Genomic DNA, 17495 nt, shown 5'->3' with positions numbered 1-17495 from the left:
ATGGAAGTGCAGAAAGCAGGCGGCATGCCCGGGCCGCTGTCTCCCGGCTACGCCGCGCAGGTGCCCTACAACTACAACCAGCTGGAAGGGAGGGTCAAGCAATGCACATCCCAGCCCAGAAAGGATCCCCCCCCAGCTGTAGAACAATAGGAAGATTGGGGAGAAGGGAGGGGAGTGGAGTGGGCTTTTTTGTTGTTGTTCTTTTGTTTGACACCCTCCCCCCTCCTTGAAAATTACAGCTGGGAGCCTACCGGGTTTTAGCCTGGAGAAGTGCCTTCCCATTCCTCCTCACAGGGCCTCGTGGGGAGAGGTGTAACCTGTCATTTTCCAATCGGGAAAGTAACTTCCAAGCATGTCGGGGATGGCGAGTCGGTGGGAGCTGTGTTAGGAGAAAACACTCACCTACCGGGACCTTTCTGTTGTCTGCAGTGTCTCTCTGACAGCACTTGGGGGCTGGGAGGGTGTCTTTTCATGTTGATTTAATTCTTTCTTTGTGTGAAAACAGGAAACAGGCATTTGTTTTTAGAAGCGGTCTGTTTGCACAGGGAACAGGCCTTTATATTTTGAGTGCAAATCAAGAGTATTACTAGTGTAATAGAAGAGAATCAGGCCTGGATTTCTCTCTCTCTCCGTGTCATGGCAGAGACCTAGGTGCTGTGTGTAAAGCATGCTTCAGGAACAAATGAACCATGCAGACTCTTTGGTTTGAAAATCTAAAGGGATTCACCACTCAAACCTCTTCCTTTTAAAAATCCATGCGATTTCAGTAAATTATCCCTGAGCTGCCTAAGTGCACTGAAGTTCAGCTTTGCTGTACATGTTTCTTAGTTTAATTTGTGCCACAAGTGTGGTCTCGTGGTTCCTGTCAGAGAGGGAAGAGCCTTGGCTGAGAGGAGGAATGTTTGTATTTGTTGGGATAAAGGGCAAGGGTGAGAGGGGAAAGCACATTCTTTCATTCATCAAGTTTGTTTATCTAGTAAACTGGCTCACAGTAATGACTGGGCTCTGGATCCAAAGAGATAAAGTGACAACATTTTAAACGCTAGTGACTAGACATTCCTTCAGCAGGGCCAGAAAAATCCAGGCTCCAAGTTTACAGGGAAGGGAATACCTTAAAACCTTTAGTTGAGGCATCTGTCAGATCTGCAGTAGTTACTTTCAGAAGAACAAGGTGAAGTTGTGACATTGCGGGGGGGACGACAGGGAAATAAATGTTGGTTCATTTCTCTTTCTTCCCGTGAGTAAGCTAGAAGTCTAACAATGCAGATTTTATCGCTGTCAGTTTGGCCAGTTGAGGAATCCGTGATCAGTTTGTTTACATCAGGTTGAAGCAGATTGCAGCAATCGGCCTGGAAAGTACATTTTCCCCTCGAAGGAATGCATTGTGCGTGTTGACTTTAGAATACAATTCACTCTCACAAGTCTCCTTGAGTGTGCTGCAATTTCCTCCAAAGAATGAACAGATAAAAACCAAGGAATTTGTTAGTAAGTGGAGGAAGGGGCTTGGGAGCAGACGCCCATAACAAAGGCTGTTATTCACAATGCTGGGGGGGGGATTTGATTTGATAAATAGTGCTGACCATCTTGTGGGGTGGGGTATAAGCACAGGAAATGTCTTATATTATGCACTAAATACTCCATAAAGTTCCAAGCAGCAACACCAGTGCTATGTGATGTGAAGAGGTGGCTTAGCTGGGCTGACATAATAGGGTTAATGCCTCGCATTGAGAAACATTTTGAAAGTTCACTTGGCGACTGGTTTAAAATGTTAAATGATCCAAACTGTTTCAAAATAATACACTTTTTGATCAAAGGGATGTGTGCTGGTAGCTGCTTAGTGTGGGAGTGAAAGTTCAGGACTGGCTGTAATGATCCCAATAATGACAGTATTTGTAATTTACACTTTCATGATGTTTGCCCTTTCCCATCACAGAATGCTCAAAAAGCAAATAATAATGAGCATGGCCGTACCTTGCTAATTCTGCACTCACAAGAGAGAAGTATCACTCAAATCTTATTGCCCTTCTTGTTTTGGGTGTTCCCTCTTCTATGCTATGGGTTACCAAGTAGATAACAGAAGTGATACTTCTCTTGAGATGCATCTGCTCACATAACAGAGACAGAACAGAATAACTTAACTTCCTTTGACCTTTCTCTGATCCTGAACCATGCCACTGTTTTCCATGATCTAGAAGGTTTGCATTTTTGGCTGTCTACATCCCGTTTTGCTAGATGCCATTCAGTTCTGAAGAACTGTATCACATCCCTTGTAAGAGGTACTCAAAATGTAGAGCAAGTATCCAGACTCTGCATTTACCTACCAAGATGTAGGTAAATTCAGTGATGAGGATGACTGTGTTTGATCTTGCCTCATGGAAAGTAGAGGAGGCTGTGGGGTTGGAACTGGAGAAGAGCAAAGGAGCAAGGAGGCAACCTGAGCCTGCCAGCATCCTAAGATGAGTACTGATTCAGACCCCAAATGATGACTGCATGCCCTTCTAATCAGCTATTTAAAAATGTAAAGAAGTGTCTCAATGGTAAGCTCATAGCAACTCTACTGATAAACTTGACTATGAGGCTGAGAGATTTTTAGATGATGCTTCTCATTGTGTTTCAAGGTTGTTTAAATGATTAGGTGCCATATCTGTAGATAACAAGGGTACATTCAGTCTGTGGTAACATCCCACCCAAGAAGCTCTTCTAGGTCTCGTGAAGAAGTTGTTACTGGATGCTGATGGTTGTGAGGTGAGGGCACCTAACCCTATCCATGCTTGTGAAGAGTCCTCAGGCAGCAGAGGCATAAGGAAAGAAACTACGTCAAACTGGCACTAATAGTACAAGTGGTATTAAAATGCAGATGCACGTTAAGAAAACTGAAAGTGGGAAAGTTTAGTCATCATCTGTAGACTCAGCATACTTTGTCCTTCAAGGTCATCATCACTCATCAGCCTGCCATTGGGAATAGCAGTGCAAGTTTAGAGACTGAAGAAGTTTGTTGCTCAAGTTCCTTACACTTAAAAAAAGGCTTTGTGTAAGAGTTGGTTTATTATGGGCAGTTTGTAAGTGAGAAATAATATCACTAGATTTGCTAGTCTTAAATATGGTGGGTCTGTTCTTTATGGTCAGTTATGCATTAAATGGGGACCTTATGGTAGTGAAAGAACTGACCACAAATGAAGACAGGCCTCAAACAGGGTCCTGCAGAAATCCTATTCCTATTTAACCCACTTAAGGTACTGCAGTTCAGTTGAGAAATTAGTTGAGAAGCAAAATAAAAATGTGCTATCACTAGTAATTGAGCTTATTGTCTTTCTTGTTCTAACCTTGCAGGATTCATTGATACGCTTGATGGGAGTATGGAAGATACGTAGTAGGCAGGGTAGATTCACATCTCTAGGGTGCTTATACACATGCAGCGAGGCTGCTTCAACATGCTATTAAAGCATGTTGGAGCAGATTCGATTAATTGATAGATTTTCTCTCTTTTATACTTCATCGTCAGACTATCAAGTTAGAGGCTTCATTTTTACTTGTATATTTTTCAAGGGCTTTCAGAAACAGCTTGGTTTCCAAGATACCAGGCTTGACCTAACACCCACAAGACAGCCTCCCCTCACCCTTTATGGACTTCAAAGGAATTGAGATCAGTCTTTATCTCTGCTTTATAGTTAAGTAGTTGTGCTCAAATGTCCTCTAGGACAGTGGTTCTTAATGTTTTTTTTGTACCAAGACCCATCTGTAAATATCAATGGACAGTCCCCACCCAGTGCCCCTTACTCCCAACCCGGTGCCTACCAGACCCCAGCTCCTCTGTGTGGGGCAGGAGGTGAAGTGTGTGGGGCATAGAGGGCCCCAAGCAGCCCCTTGCAAGCTGGGACTCTTCCAGCCTGCAAGGGAAAAGCCACACTTTCCCACGTTTTTGTCCTTTTACGAAGAATCTATTTTTAAAAGTTTGATCCTTTTTTAAAGTTTGTGACTTTCATATATTCTTGCAACCCACAAGTTGAGAAATGCTGCTCTAGGATGAAAGTTTCCAAAGCCTCAAGGTGGAATATGATGGTTTCCCCCTTACACTCAGTCTTTCAATACCAGTTCTGTAGGGAGGATGACCAAGGATCAGACCATCAGAGGAGCTTTATTTTGGATTTAATCTACAACTTTTTGTAAAGATTTCTTTTAATAGGGAAGGATTTTAAGCGAGTGAATGTGTTTAGTGAGCAGGAGTACAAGTGAAATATGGTAGCAACATATCAGTTGAGTTCCTCACGGTAAGCATCGTATTAAGAGGGAACCCAATGAGGTAGCTTTACCTAAGCTAAAAAATGAAAATGATCTTCTGATTGTGATGCACGTTCTCTGCAGCAAGCCTTGCTTTGAGAGCAAAGCCCCTCAGCCCTACTTAGGTGTGCACCAGCCTAGAGTAGACAGGTTTGGCATCTGGGATTTGAGTTTGGTAGGGGAAAAGAGCAAAAGCAATTCTCCATCTTTAAGTAATTGAAGAAAATTGTCTTTGATGGCATGGTTATGCATTATATTAACATGTGAACCCAGCCAAGCTATGAGGCTGCACACAACACTGCAGTCAGGAATCCCTCCCCCCCTCCCACCCCCCAGCTGTTTGTCTAAGAAATTGAATAGACTAGGTGCACTGGCCTCACTCCTCCAGTCCTCCATGAACACACATGGGGAATCCCTGTGGAAACTGTCCTTGTGAGAGTTGTGGAGGGCAGAGTTTGACCTGGCACAATGGAATCCCTACATTTGTTTACAACCAGGACCCACTGGGGAGTTAAGAGTCTGCTCAGGGTTTGCCCTCTTAGAATTTGGTAGAGAGAGATGTTTTTGTTGGTGCAGAGCTTCAGTTCTGGAGAATTTCATGGTAGCAGTGATCTGCATAGCTATAGCCAGTGATTAGTAATGGACACCCTATTTTAACCTAGCTACTAGCTTTCCTTGTTATGCTGATTGCTACTAGAAGTGAGGCAAAGGAAGTTAAGTTTAATTTCAGATAAAAAGTCACTCAATTTTACATTTCCCTCCTTTTTTCTTTTTTTTTTACTTTGAGTCCATTTGAATTGCAAATCTATTCATGTTCTTTAGGCCAAACTCTGCCTGGTACTCCGCCCTTTACAGCCCCTTCACTCCTAATATATGCTGCGGCTTTTTGTCTCCAGTGGACAGGCTAACACAAGTTATACCACTTAAGGAAAGAAAAAGTTTGCTAATTCATTGAATCATACTTAATGATATGTTTGGGGTATTTATTTCTATGAAGATCTTGATTCTGTTCCTTCTGTTAAAAATAATTCTGCAAAGCACATTCAGATCCGAGGCTTGTTTTTACGTGGTTGTTTCGGAAGGCTAAGAAGATGGCAATTGAATATTGTTGAAAGTGTCCTGTGTTTAGATAGTCATTGAAAATATTTATATGTATGCAACTGTTAAAAGAAAAGGCTTTAAAAACAATCCTGTCACTTAGTTGAGTATCTAATTTGGGGATTTAAGTCGGAGGAAATTACGTGCTCTGGGTTGTAATTAGAGCATCCAACTTCTCCATTAAAACTGACTTTAAAGCAAAGCACCTGCTGGGGCTTGTGTTTAGTCCCTGTCTGTTCCTAAAATTAACTGGCCAAATTTAAGCCATTTTTGCATCCTTGTGCCTCTTCTTGTCAGTTCTTTGCAGAGGTGTGATGAAAACTTGAAGCAGAGAAGCACAGTGGTACGAAGTAGATTAAAACTTCCTTACAGTTTAGGCTTTTTTCCAGAAAAGTGCAGTTGCCCTCAGTTGAAGTTGCCATATTCAAATTATACCACAGTATTTACATAATGCCCTGGTAGCCTTTACCTGAAATACTATAGCAAGGTGTCTAGATTCTGGGGCACTACATTATGTCAGACTGGAGCTGGGGTGGCAGCTTCATATACATTAAGAAGGTGAAGCTTTTATTTAATTTCATATGAAAATAAATATTCGGCTAGGAACTACCCCTTGTGTTGATTTGATATTAAATATAAATGGCTCTGCCTGCACAAGTTTCAGTGCTGCAGGATTTTGTACTGTGTGTACATAACTTCATCAAACAGGTAATCAAGAGAAAGTTTGGCATGTGAGTAAGTGGTACTTTTGGTTCTTGGAACCTATGCCGATATGGGAGGCAGTTTAAAAATGTAATACAAGCATGTTAGAGGAATGTTTCTGCAGGGAAATAGCCTAAATAAGGGGTGTTAAAGATATGGCCTATGGGCCAGATCCTTCCCATGGAGCCTTATCATGTGGCCCGTGGTGCTGTCAATGGGTCTCATACCAGATCTACACACTGCACATGACATGCTCTGAACTGGCTTACATGCTGCCTGCAGTGTGCACCAGCCCAGCTTTGTGTGCTGCACATGGTATGTGAGACTGGTTTGGGATGCACTGCGTGCAGTGCAGGCTGGTGTAGGATGTGGACTGCATATGGAGTGCAGGGCTAATTGGGAGCTCACTCCACATGAAGCAGCCACACCAGACTGACCCTACACACTAGATTTGATGTGTGGTGCCCATCTGTGGGCCTGATCTGCATCATTCATCCTGATGAGTTTGATACCCCTGGCCTAAACTGCTAGCCCTTACATTGTTAGATGCAAGAGTCAATGTAGCATTGGGAGAACTTGGGAAACTTCACACCTGTCAGAGCTGCTGTTTCAGACTTCTCATAAAAGGCCCCCCTCAGTTGGTTTTACATTTGCAATGTTTGCTTTTAACCATGTGGGCTTGAAACTGACTGGTTTTAATGGCACCATGCAGACTTGCACTAGCTGCAGAGTTAGCCCTTTGCATTTTTATATTGTGATTTATTTTTATTTTTTTAGCTAAATGTAGAGGATCCAGAAGCAGACAAGTGGGGAAGCAGGTTTCTGTTTTAAATAGGTTTATCATCCTGGTCCTACTCCATCTGATTGCAGTTTTGCCACTGACTTGGAATGGAGAGACGCTTAGCCCTGTTGGCCTGAAGTCAGGCAGAAGGCAGGGGGAAGGGTCTTTTGAGCAACCAACCCACTTTTTGCTTCAGTTTGCAGTTCCACCTGCTTTCCCCCTTTCTTTTAAACCCTTTCTTTCTGTAAGTCTCATTGTATCTGAGGAAATAGGCAGCAACCAGCTCATGCTTTGGGTACCTGCAAGATTCTTTGAAGGGGCCGCAGGAAGTGTGAGGAGATAAGCAGATAAGGGGAGGCTCAGGCTCCAGGTGTGAGGAAATAAGCAAATAAGGACAGGCATAGGCTCTCCCTGCTCTCTCTGCAAGGAGATAAGTACTGTAATAAACATTAGTTCTTGGAATGGCATGCTGCTCAATTCACAAAAGTTATGGCGGGGGGGTCTTGAGTTTAAAAAGGTTGAGAACCATTGCTCTACGGTGATACCCTTCCCTGCTTTCTGACTGACTTGGAGTGAGCTCCAGAGAGACTGCATCCAGTTGAAGGTCATAGTAAAGAGCCAATGCAACAAGCGTTTTCATAACTGATTTCTGTCTTAAATCTGTGTTGTGCTCACTAACTCTTCTTTTTTTTTTCTTTCTTCCTTCAGCTTTTCTTTTGCTTTTTAAACTTATGCCCTGAACGTAATTAGAATCAGCATAAACTAAAGACCTTGGAAGGGGTGGGAGAAGAAATTACAGCGCATGGCTCACTTTAACTGTTTGCTGTGCTCACCTGCCCTTCTGTTGTCTGTTAAAGCAGCTCATCATATTGTGTTTAATAAGATGTATTGGAAATAGAGCTGAAAGTATGAAGATGCAGAACCTTTTTTCTTAATGCTGATTGGAGCCAACTCAGTGAAAGGCTATTTAATTACTACCACCTCTTAAGGCTTTTTTTGTTCCTGTTCAAGTTGATGTGAAAGTATCAAATATCAGTTATTCAGTGTCAGTGTATGGGAATGACCTGTTTTTCCCCACATGAAAAATGAACGATCTCCACATTGAATAAACAGCATTAAGAAAGTTATTAAGCAAAGTAGTAGAAACTGGTTTCTCTTTTAAGTTGTAGAAGCAGGAGGAAAGATAAGAACTGGGTAAGAGGGTGGACCAGAAGCTGCTTTGTACTTCAGATACAATGGAGTCAGAATATCATGTAGGATTTAACTTGTGTGGCTCCCACACAAGGTAACACTGCTTGTTTTAGAGTGTCATCCTTCAGTCTGACTGATTTACTGTCTTCAAAGGTTACTAAATGGGTGTACGAATGAAAAGTTAGTCTCCTCTATACATTTTTTTGTTAGTACTGTCAAAGTCGGGTTAAAGGTCATTATGGAAAGAATTAGAAATCTGTGGGTTATACCACATTACTGCTAACCCTTTATTGTTATAGAGTTCTGGATTTGTTATGTCAAGACCAAAACAGGAAAAGTGAATACAAAAGCCCAGAGGACACACTGTGCTCCATCCACTGGCATGAGTGCAAGTAGTTTGAAGTGCTTTTCTGTTCTCCCCAGTTTAAATGGATTGTTAACCATATGTGGGGGGAGAGAGGGAGATGATGAGAATGTAGTTAGCCTGAGTGCCCAATATGATTTCTCTCTCCTTATGCCCTTTTGCTTCCCAGAATACATACTTAGAATAGATGAAAATGGCCCGTCAGAACAATCAAAAATGTCCAGTGCTTGTTGAAGATGTTCATAGCAGAACTCTGTTTCTTTCAGATGAGGGAACACAAGATGGATGAGGATCAGTCATGCTTATGACTTTTGATGTAGAATCTAAGGTCATAATGGCAGAGAGAGACTATATTAAAACAAAGGACCTCGTACAGTTGCTGCTGGAACTAGGGTATCTTGAGCTGAGAGTGTCCTTTGTGAAGGAAAACTACTGTAGCCAAACTAATATTAACCAGTCTCTCTAGATATGCTGAATGCCCCACTGTGTTTCCTTTAGAAAAAAATTGATGTAAAAGGACCTTCAGTATTCAAGAGGAACAGTACATTTAAACAGGCATATAGTAAATCACAGCACAGTCTAGAGGCTTCATTTGTGTGTTGGGTTTTTTTAAAGGTCTTATGAAAGATTTGGCATTACTGAGTTGCCTTTTAATCCTGAAATAATGTAACTGGAAATCTAGATAACTTAATGTCCTCTCAGTTTTTGTTTTCATAAAAATAAGAGCAGGAGATCATTTCAGAGCACACAGTCGGCTGATGATAAAGTATTCTGTGTATTAGGTAATTGTTATTGGGAGTAAAATACGTTTTACTAAAGACCGGTACAGAATTGTGTATTAGACAGTAGGCACGAGCCCACACATATGGATATCCTAAACATGATCTGTGAGTTGCTAATTAGACACATGCCTTTTCATCTGCAAACATAAAATGTCTAATTCCATTTTGTTCCATAAGCATGTTGTTAATAGTCCCCAAACCAGAAAGTCCACCAACATCTTCCTCTGGGAGTTGTATCTGAGACATGTGGATGTAAAAATTATAGGGCAGAGGTTTCTGACGAATTCTACTTTTAATGGAAAGCCAAAGGACTCTTACTTACCCTCTGTTGTTAAAAGCAGTAGACAGATGTTCATTTCAGAAGAGGATTACGTAGCTGGGAAATGCTGTAGAAATGCATTGCAAATAGCTGCAAGGTGCAGAGGTTACAGTATATGCTTTAACATTGCGTGCTAATCGTAAACAAGGGAGGTTCTTTTTCATACTGTGGCTTGATGTAAATTCAGTGTTGCTGTGCTACATGGCATTTATGAGTTTTCCTGCAGATCATCTGACAATTAGAAATGAAATCACAGCAACACAGATTTGTTGCAAGAAAATGTTTTGGTTTCCAAAAGATATTTAAGGTAGGATAAGGCCTAACATGATTGTAAGGAGATGTTTGGAGTCGGTTGATGCCCTCAGAGTAAGCTTCTTGGGTGATACATGTTTGAGATTGCTCCACTACAGCTAATGGAGCTACATTATTGTACAAAGCTGAGGATCTGCACCATTGAGCTTTCTCTCTGCACTGTAGACTCACTCCTTTGTTTTTCTCACAGTTCTGCTGCTTTTGGGTTGCAGCTTCTCTGCACTGATATCTCGTGTTGGGTTTTTCCCTTGAAATATGACAAACTTCTTTGGGTCTTTTTATTCTGATAACATTGCTGAGTCTTGGGTATGATTTGAACGTGACTAAAGTCACACAAATAAGGAAAGTAAAAATATATCCATGTTTCCTAGGTGTCGCCAAAAAAACCAAAGTCAATTTACTTGTAGTTAGCTAACTCTGCCCTTGATTGGGAGAGTAAGTTATTTTGCACATCAGTGAATATCTTTTCATAACAATGGTAATTGGGAGGGAAGCGGAAGTATCCCGTTAATACAGAAGCCATTCTTTTCAGGGTGTGTGCATCTTTTATGTTTTTTTCAGATTGTACTGTAGCTGCGGATGTGACATCAGTTTAGCATGATTAATGCTCCTTATGATATGGCAATTAAACCAATTATGCATAAATAGAGGAGGTGCTTCAAGAATGTCAGACGTTTGTTTTATGTTGAACTTTGGACCCTTAGAGCAGCCAGAAATATTTGTTTCTGTACAGTTTAACCTGTCTCTAGTTTTTTGAGAAGAACAAAGTTCCTCTTGAGCATGAGTTTATATGCCCCAGATAAGTACACAGGTGAAGTTACATGAGCCAAGAGCTGAGTGGTTATGAGAGGAGAGTGTATCTGCTTCTTGCATGTTGTACAGGTAAGCTCTGTGTGCCAGTACTGAGTTGAATGAGGGGCCAGGGGATCTGCTTAAATGGATCCAGTGGCTTGAAGAACAGGCACTGGTGACATAAACAGACTGAAGCTATATTCCAGTTATGTCTGTGTGGATTAAGTTTTGCCCCCTCTGGGATTAGTTTACTCCCATCAACCACCATGTGCTTCACTTAGTCTGTTTTTTGTACCCAGTGTAACCTGTTCTTTATCCATGTTGCCTTATCAGTAAGAGGAGGCTGAGTTTGGCTTTTAACGTAAGGAAGCAGTTGTGCAATAGGAAAGTTGCACAGTTCCCTAGTCGTTACCCAGGTAACCTTTTGACCTACTGTCATTTTTACAGGTGCGGTAATAATCCAGTAGTCTCTAATACCCGATTATGTTCTAATTGCATCTGAGCGTGGCTGTTCATAGCTTTTGCTTAAGTTACTATTATAAGAATTCACATAGTGAAACATGGGATGTGAAATGGAAAGTGTGGCACGTTTCTCCCTTCAGTACTAAGCTGCAACTGATTTAACCCTCTCTTTCCTTCTACCTTTCTAGTGGTGCCTCTGCTGGGAATTTTACACAATTTTTAGGATAGAAATAGTTATGTTCTGTCTTTAACTAGACTATAAAAACAGCATTGCATACAGAAATTTGGCACAAGCCCTTTCTGTCTGAGAAAATTAAAGTTATTCGCAAAAGAGTATCGATAGTGCTGTAATAAAAAATAAAACATGGAACCCAGAAACATTTTTTTAGGTCAGACTGTGTGGAACTGTCAAATTCAACAGAGATGTAAAGGAGTAAAGTCACCCAGAAATTAGCAGGTTAGTTCTCTTCTCTCACTGTTTAAATTATTATTTTCTAAGTAATACATGCTGCCAATGGTCCCAGGACCATTTGGCCCTTCTGTCCCTTCCTTGACCTCTCTCCTGCTCAGCAGGGAGGAAGCATAGGATATGGAGGGCACCCTCTCCAGACAGTCTGTGCTGGGCTTAGGACTCAAGGGGGAAGTGCAAAGTGTTCGCATACTGCAGAATCTGGGCTAAGGTGAGGAAAATGACACTGTTGTGTCTTTGCAGTGCCCAAAACAATGTGACAGGCAAAAGGATGCCTTTTATTTTTGATCTCTCCTGAACTCCATAGATGTGGTGTGCCAGACACTCAACATTTGTTAACAGAGGTGTATATATAACATTCTGTCTGTCTCTCTCACTTCTGTGTGTGTGTGTGTGTGTACGTGTACACATGAATTAGTGCTAAAATGCCTCTTGTCTTCCAAAGAACTTTTTCCATCTTGTCCCCCATGATTTTATGTAAACAAACCTTCATTTTTGGTTTGTTCCTGTTGCCAGGTTCAAACTACATTTTCCCAGAAGCTGCTGTAGGTCATGCTGGACTAGTTTTTTAAAGGGCAGGCAGAGAGCATTTTCACAAATCAGAACTGTGTAGGTGCTTGAGTCTGGTTTACATGAGCTCATACGTACATGCACAAGAAAATCCTTATTTAATAAGCATATGTCAGACATTAAGAATACAGAAGTCGGGTAGGTGTCCACAGAGCCCACACATGCCCTTTGAAAAGGCATGGTTGTAAATACAGTTTTACAGCATGAAGTCTTCCATCCTGTCTGTGTGCATATCTACACATCTCTGTTAAGCGCCTGATACATCCAGCTAGTTGAGCACATTCCTGACTTTGGTCATCTCAATGACCCCATTGAGTTCAGCGGGACTATTCACAAACTTGTTTAGAAGTATGTCTTAGTACCATGCTAAACTGGGGCCTAAAATGGGAAGTTCAGTGTACATCAAATAAATGAATAGGGGTTTTTTGTTTTAAATACCATTAATGCCACTTTAATATTGATAGGTGATGACTCACTTCTTGCATTGATATTGAGTAATAAAACACTTTTGTTTGGAAAAGTCAAGATTCTGTTTGCCAAATATGTACTAAGCTATACAGTACACCTTTTTTATGTTTCATGACATACGTTAATAACAAAATAAAGTATTAAGACTTACATTTGACAAAAAGAACAGAAGTAGCTACTTATGTGCATTGTGGCTAAGGTGGTATCGCTGAAATGACCGTAACTTCTAGAAATTTTAGAGTTTTTGAGCACTTTACTCTCTTAAATGTTGGCCCTTAATTTCCTTGTTTTATTTAAGAAAAAAGGAAATGGAAAAGAAACCTGAAGTTATATGGAAAGGTGACCGCTCTAGTTTTTATGGCAATCAGGGCTCGTGGACAGAGGTGATATCTTCTGTTAGACCAACAAGATTTTTTCAAAGAAATTTCTTTAATTGCAAGCTTTGGGGCACAGACACCCTTCATCAGGTGTTTGTGCCTGAAAGCTTGCAATTAAAGATTGAAAAAAAAAAAAAAAATCTTGTTGGTCTAATAGAAGATATCACCTTTGTCCACGATCCCTGATTGCTTTTTGCTCTAGACCAATATGGCTACAACCTGGATACCTAGTTCTTATGGAGCTTTTCAATCTGTGAAGTTACGAAGGGCCATCGATAGAATAGAAAATCCTTAGTCAGATTCATTTAAAAGGGTTAGAGAAGGCACATGTGTGTGAAATGGTCTGTTCTTAATCCAGAACAAAGCTCTACCTCAGTTTCTTTCAAACTTGCCTTGCCTTTTAAGTCTGTGAGATTGAGAGAACAAGTCAAAGATGAACTTTCTAGTTTATGGCCCCTGCTACAATTTAGGAATGAATTCATCTGAACAGGAAATTACTGTATCTTACTGGATCTATGTTTTTTTTTCACTCTTGCAAAACTCAAAAGGTTGAAGTGAATTTGCTTAAACTTCTCCATTCTACCAAAACAAATAAGTAAATCATCTTTGGGCTGGATCCAAGCAAGGGAATTTTTTTATATGCTGAAACAAAAATTTTGAGCTGAAAGATTAGAAGGAATGTTGAAACTTAATAACGTCCCAAACAGCAGTTTCTAGAGAAATTTAAAAGAGCTGATACCACCAAAATGACGGGATTTATAAGCTTCAGTTTTGACCAACCATGTCCCTTTTATGGGTGATTTTTTTCATTTCAAGTTCTGAGTGACTTACTGAAACATACCCAGTGTAAGTTTTTCCCAATGGAATGTAATTTTTTAATGCAAATTTTTCTGAAGCATTTCTTGAATACGTAAATGGTAAATGGCTCTGTTCTGCAAACCTCAAGCAAGGTGAATATTTGGGACTTCAGTGGCAGCTGTGCAGGCTTTCAGGGCTAGGCATATAGAACAGAGAAGGTAGCTTTTCTTCTTAATGTTTCTTAAGGCAATCTGCTTCAAATACCATTTAATGTCACTTACATTTTTAAATCTCTTTTTGAAAATGGCTTTATGACATGAATTGTCCAGAGACTCCTGTTAGTAGAATTAATTTTTGCTGTGGCCTACAGAATTTTTATTACCATTATACATTCTACTTTCATTAAGGGACACCTTTGGAAACTCCGTTCAAAACAGTAGCATGCTGAGATTCCTTGCTATTACTTGTCAGGTAACTGCTTTTTTTATTTGGCAGTCTTTCTGTGTATTGGTCTCTCTCATTATACCACATAGCCTGTAATTATCAAATGTAAATTACTCGGTGGCTATGGAAACCGAATGAACTGAACAAATCGTGCAATGAGATTATGAAATCTGCCAACAAACTGGAAATATTAATTCCTAATTGACATTTTGGTTGCTTAAATATGTGTTTTTTAATTTAAAATAGTGTAAAAATAAATATATAATTTAATAGCTAATGATTATAAAAATAGCATCTCTTAACTTCCAGTTTTATATTTCCAAAAGTTTAAATGCATTCTTGATGGATTTATTTATTGTATCAAGTGGTTTATTCATTTAGATTGGCCAAAACTGTAATGGCCACATTTTTTATTCTCAGAAGATTTACACTAGAGGAATTCTGGTGATTTAAGGCTTTATGATTTAAGAAGTAGGATTAGATTTGAGCTCTAAGATTATAGTCCTAGGAGCAAACGAAAAAGAAACTTGCTGCCAAAATCAGCCTAGCACACAACACCAGACCTCTTTCATCTGAGCAGGGAGGGTGGCCGTGGAGTTTACACTGGCTGGGAAAAGATGGTACTACCAGGAGGGCCCAAGTGTGAACTTTTACTTTCCCTGACAGTGTATGAGCTAGGGGAATGAGCACTGAAATCCACCATCCACATGTTAGCAGTTCATATTGGACTATATTGAGTCCTGTTACTCCTACTGACTTGTCTGTACTTAACAGTGATCAGCTCTCTACATAGTAGACTAGTGGTTCTCAACCTTTTTTGTACCAGAACCCCTTTTTAAACATCGATGGCCAGTCCTGACCCAATGTCCCTCACTCCTGACCTCTGCTTCCCTTTGTCCCCAGGCCCCAGTCCCCCAATGTGTGGGTCAGGGGGTGGGTACATGGGGTGGGGGTGGGGGGTGGGAATAGGGACAATTATGTGGTGAGCCCTAAGCAACCCCTTGCAGGCTGGAACTCTGCCAGCGTGCAAGAAAAAAGCTGTTTCCTACATTTTTCTCCTTTAAAGGAGAATCCATTTTTAAAAGTTTGTTCACGATCCTTTCATATATTCTTGTGACCCACTTTTGGGTTACAATCCAAAGGTTGAGAAACACTGCAGTAGAGTACCTCTGAAACACCTTGACACGCATCAGTATGGGCACATGATTGAATTATAGAAGTATGCTGCTAAGTGCACTTCTGCTCTGTCATGAAGAGGTCTGACACCTGATTTCATTGGGGGTGCTGATCTGGAACCAATGTTACTGCAGTTGAGAGGACAGATGAGGAGAACATAAAGGAAAGAAAAGGATAAGGTGGAGGAGTTGATAAACAATGCCTGTCTGATCCTACCCCAAGGCACCCTTCATGTGGCTTAAAACTGTAACTATTTGGTTTGGTGAGCAGGGGTTACAGTGATGCCGCATCAGCTATTCTTAACTGATAAGAACAAACAGCTCTTCAAAAATCAGATATTTATTTATTTTTTCTTTAAAAAACCCCCAGAAAAACCCATTTGAAATGAGATTTCAGTTTAATGCAGAATAAGTTAAGGCTGAAATTTATAATCTTCTAAAACATTTGCTTAATAAAAACCTGTTGAATCCATGAGTCTTTATTAAAAAAGGTTGCATTCTAGGCGACATGCCTTTCTAGATGAAGAAAGAACTAAGGGTGAGGCGTGGGGGAATCCAGCTTTTGAGGTCAAGCTTTATAAATGTGGCACAGTAGGTCAGATACTGTATTAAGAGATTGGTCCTGTGGGAGATCTAAGGGCTGTGTTACTAGGTACAAGAGACCTAGGTGGTCTAATGCTCCTATTCTGTGGGTTTTCCCTAGCTAAGCTCTGATTTTATCTGTTAAATTTTAAATGCTGTTTTTGTGGTTAATACCATTCTAATTGCCATCCTAATGCAGCTGCTTGATAGGCACGATAAGCAAAAAATTTAATTACCTTGTAAATAAGCAGTATGCCATTTGCCATTTTCTAAAATACTAAAATGTAAAAATAATTATCTGAAAATATTAACCTATATAATTGCTTACATAAATGTAAATAGTTTTTGTGTACTATCTAAGGTAGCAAAAGCATGGACTAAGTCAAGTGCAAAGGCTTGGTTTAGTCTCATTAAATTTATTTTGTTCTCTTATTGTAAGCTGCTCTCTGAGCTTTTGTTGGGAAGGGTGGCATATAAATTGAATGAATGAAAAAATAAATGTTTAGCTATCTCAACCCATGCAAATGCACCTTTCTTTAGGAAATAAGTAAAGTACAAATGGGAGGGTGGATTTAAGTCAATGATTTAAATTGAAGCTTTCCACTTGGTGATTGAAATTGCTTTGATTTAAATCAATGTGCTGTGCAGCTGCATGTCTAGGAAGTTTACAAAACAAGCCCCTGCCCTTGCTATCAGCCTTAGTAATACCCCTTTAACTTGCTTATAGGTTGGGAAAAGATTTTTTTTAAACATTCTTGGCACTTCCCTGCATTGTACTGGTCGCCAGTGTTTTTCTGGAGGAAGCTGCAAAGGCCACATAAGATTGTGCGTGCTTTAGAGCAATGGTTCTTAACCTTTTTTATACCAGTGTAGCAGAAAGCCCCTTTTCCTCTTGTCTGAATTTGCTCTCCCCTCTTTGAATATGTTTTTCCTTTTCTACCTTTTCTTCCTTCCTCTTTCTTTCACGTTAAGATAAGGAATTGTGTTTTAAAATTTAATGTGTGCATTTTGTATCTCCCCTTGTATTTTGGTATTTTTATCTATTTGAGTGCCATGGCATTTGTAGCTTATATTTTATACTCCTCACCTTTCAACTTTCAACTAAATGTGTTTAATTTCATAAGTAAGTTATACATTGTAACAATGTTAACAAGGGCAGGAATCAAACTGCCCTTCTCTGTATCAGGCTGGCCCCTGAAAGAGCGAGTGAATCAGTGATTGAATGTGTAACACGGTAGCAGGCAGCAATTAACACCTAAGAAAACTGCAGATCAACCAAGGGAAGAACTCAATAGAAGACAATGTAACAACCGGGAAATCTCTAAACCTCACTGATCAAGGGCTAGAAGCCCTGGCCTGAGTTAATCAACGCCGGGGACCAACTTCTGGGCTGAATATCTCCAAATCGACCACTCCCAGAGCCCTATTCAAAATTAATCAACGGACTCCCAAACCTGCACATACATGCGGACGACCCCTGGGGCTGACAGATGCCATCCAGTAGCCACCGAGGGGGGAAGTCCCATGAGGG

At 40.4% G+C, this 17495-nt stretch overlaps 1 protein-coding gene across 4 annotated transcripts in view; it reads left to right on the top strand.

Moving 5' to 3' along the window:
• Nucleotides 1-17495, top strand: part of SPTBN1 (spectrin beta, non-erythrocytic 1) — a 201974-nt gene that overhangs the window by 91833 nt on the left and 92646 nt on the right. For 2 of the 4 annotated variants that reach the window (XM_025201575.1, XM_014518981.1), the window contains exons 1-2: nucleotides 1-100; nucleotides 9604-9612. The exons of the other annotated variants lie outside the window; for them this stretch is intronic. In XM_025201575.1, the coding sequence (XP_025057360.1) occupies nucleotides 1-100; nucleotides 9604-9612 (109 nt within the window). The remainder of the gene's footprint in view (nucleotides 101-9603; nucleotides 9613-17495) is intronic. 4 annotated transcript variants of the gene reach the window in all.

Source organism: Alligator sinensis, unplaced genomic scaffold, assembly GCF_000455745.1.
Source record: "Alligator sinensis unplaced genomic scaffold, ASM45574v1 scaffold432_1, whole genome shotgun sequence".
Lineage (NCBI taxonomy): Eukaryota > Metazoa > Chordata > Crocodylia > Alligatoridae > Alligator > Alligator sinensis.
Note: the sequence above shows the minus strand (reverse complement) of the source record. Positions and strands in the feature narration are given on the sequence as shown.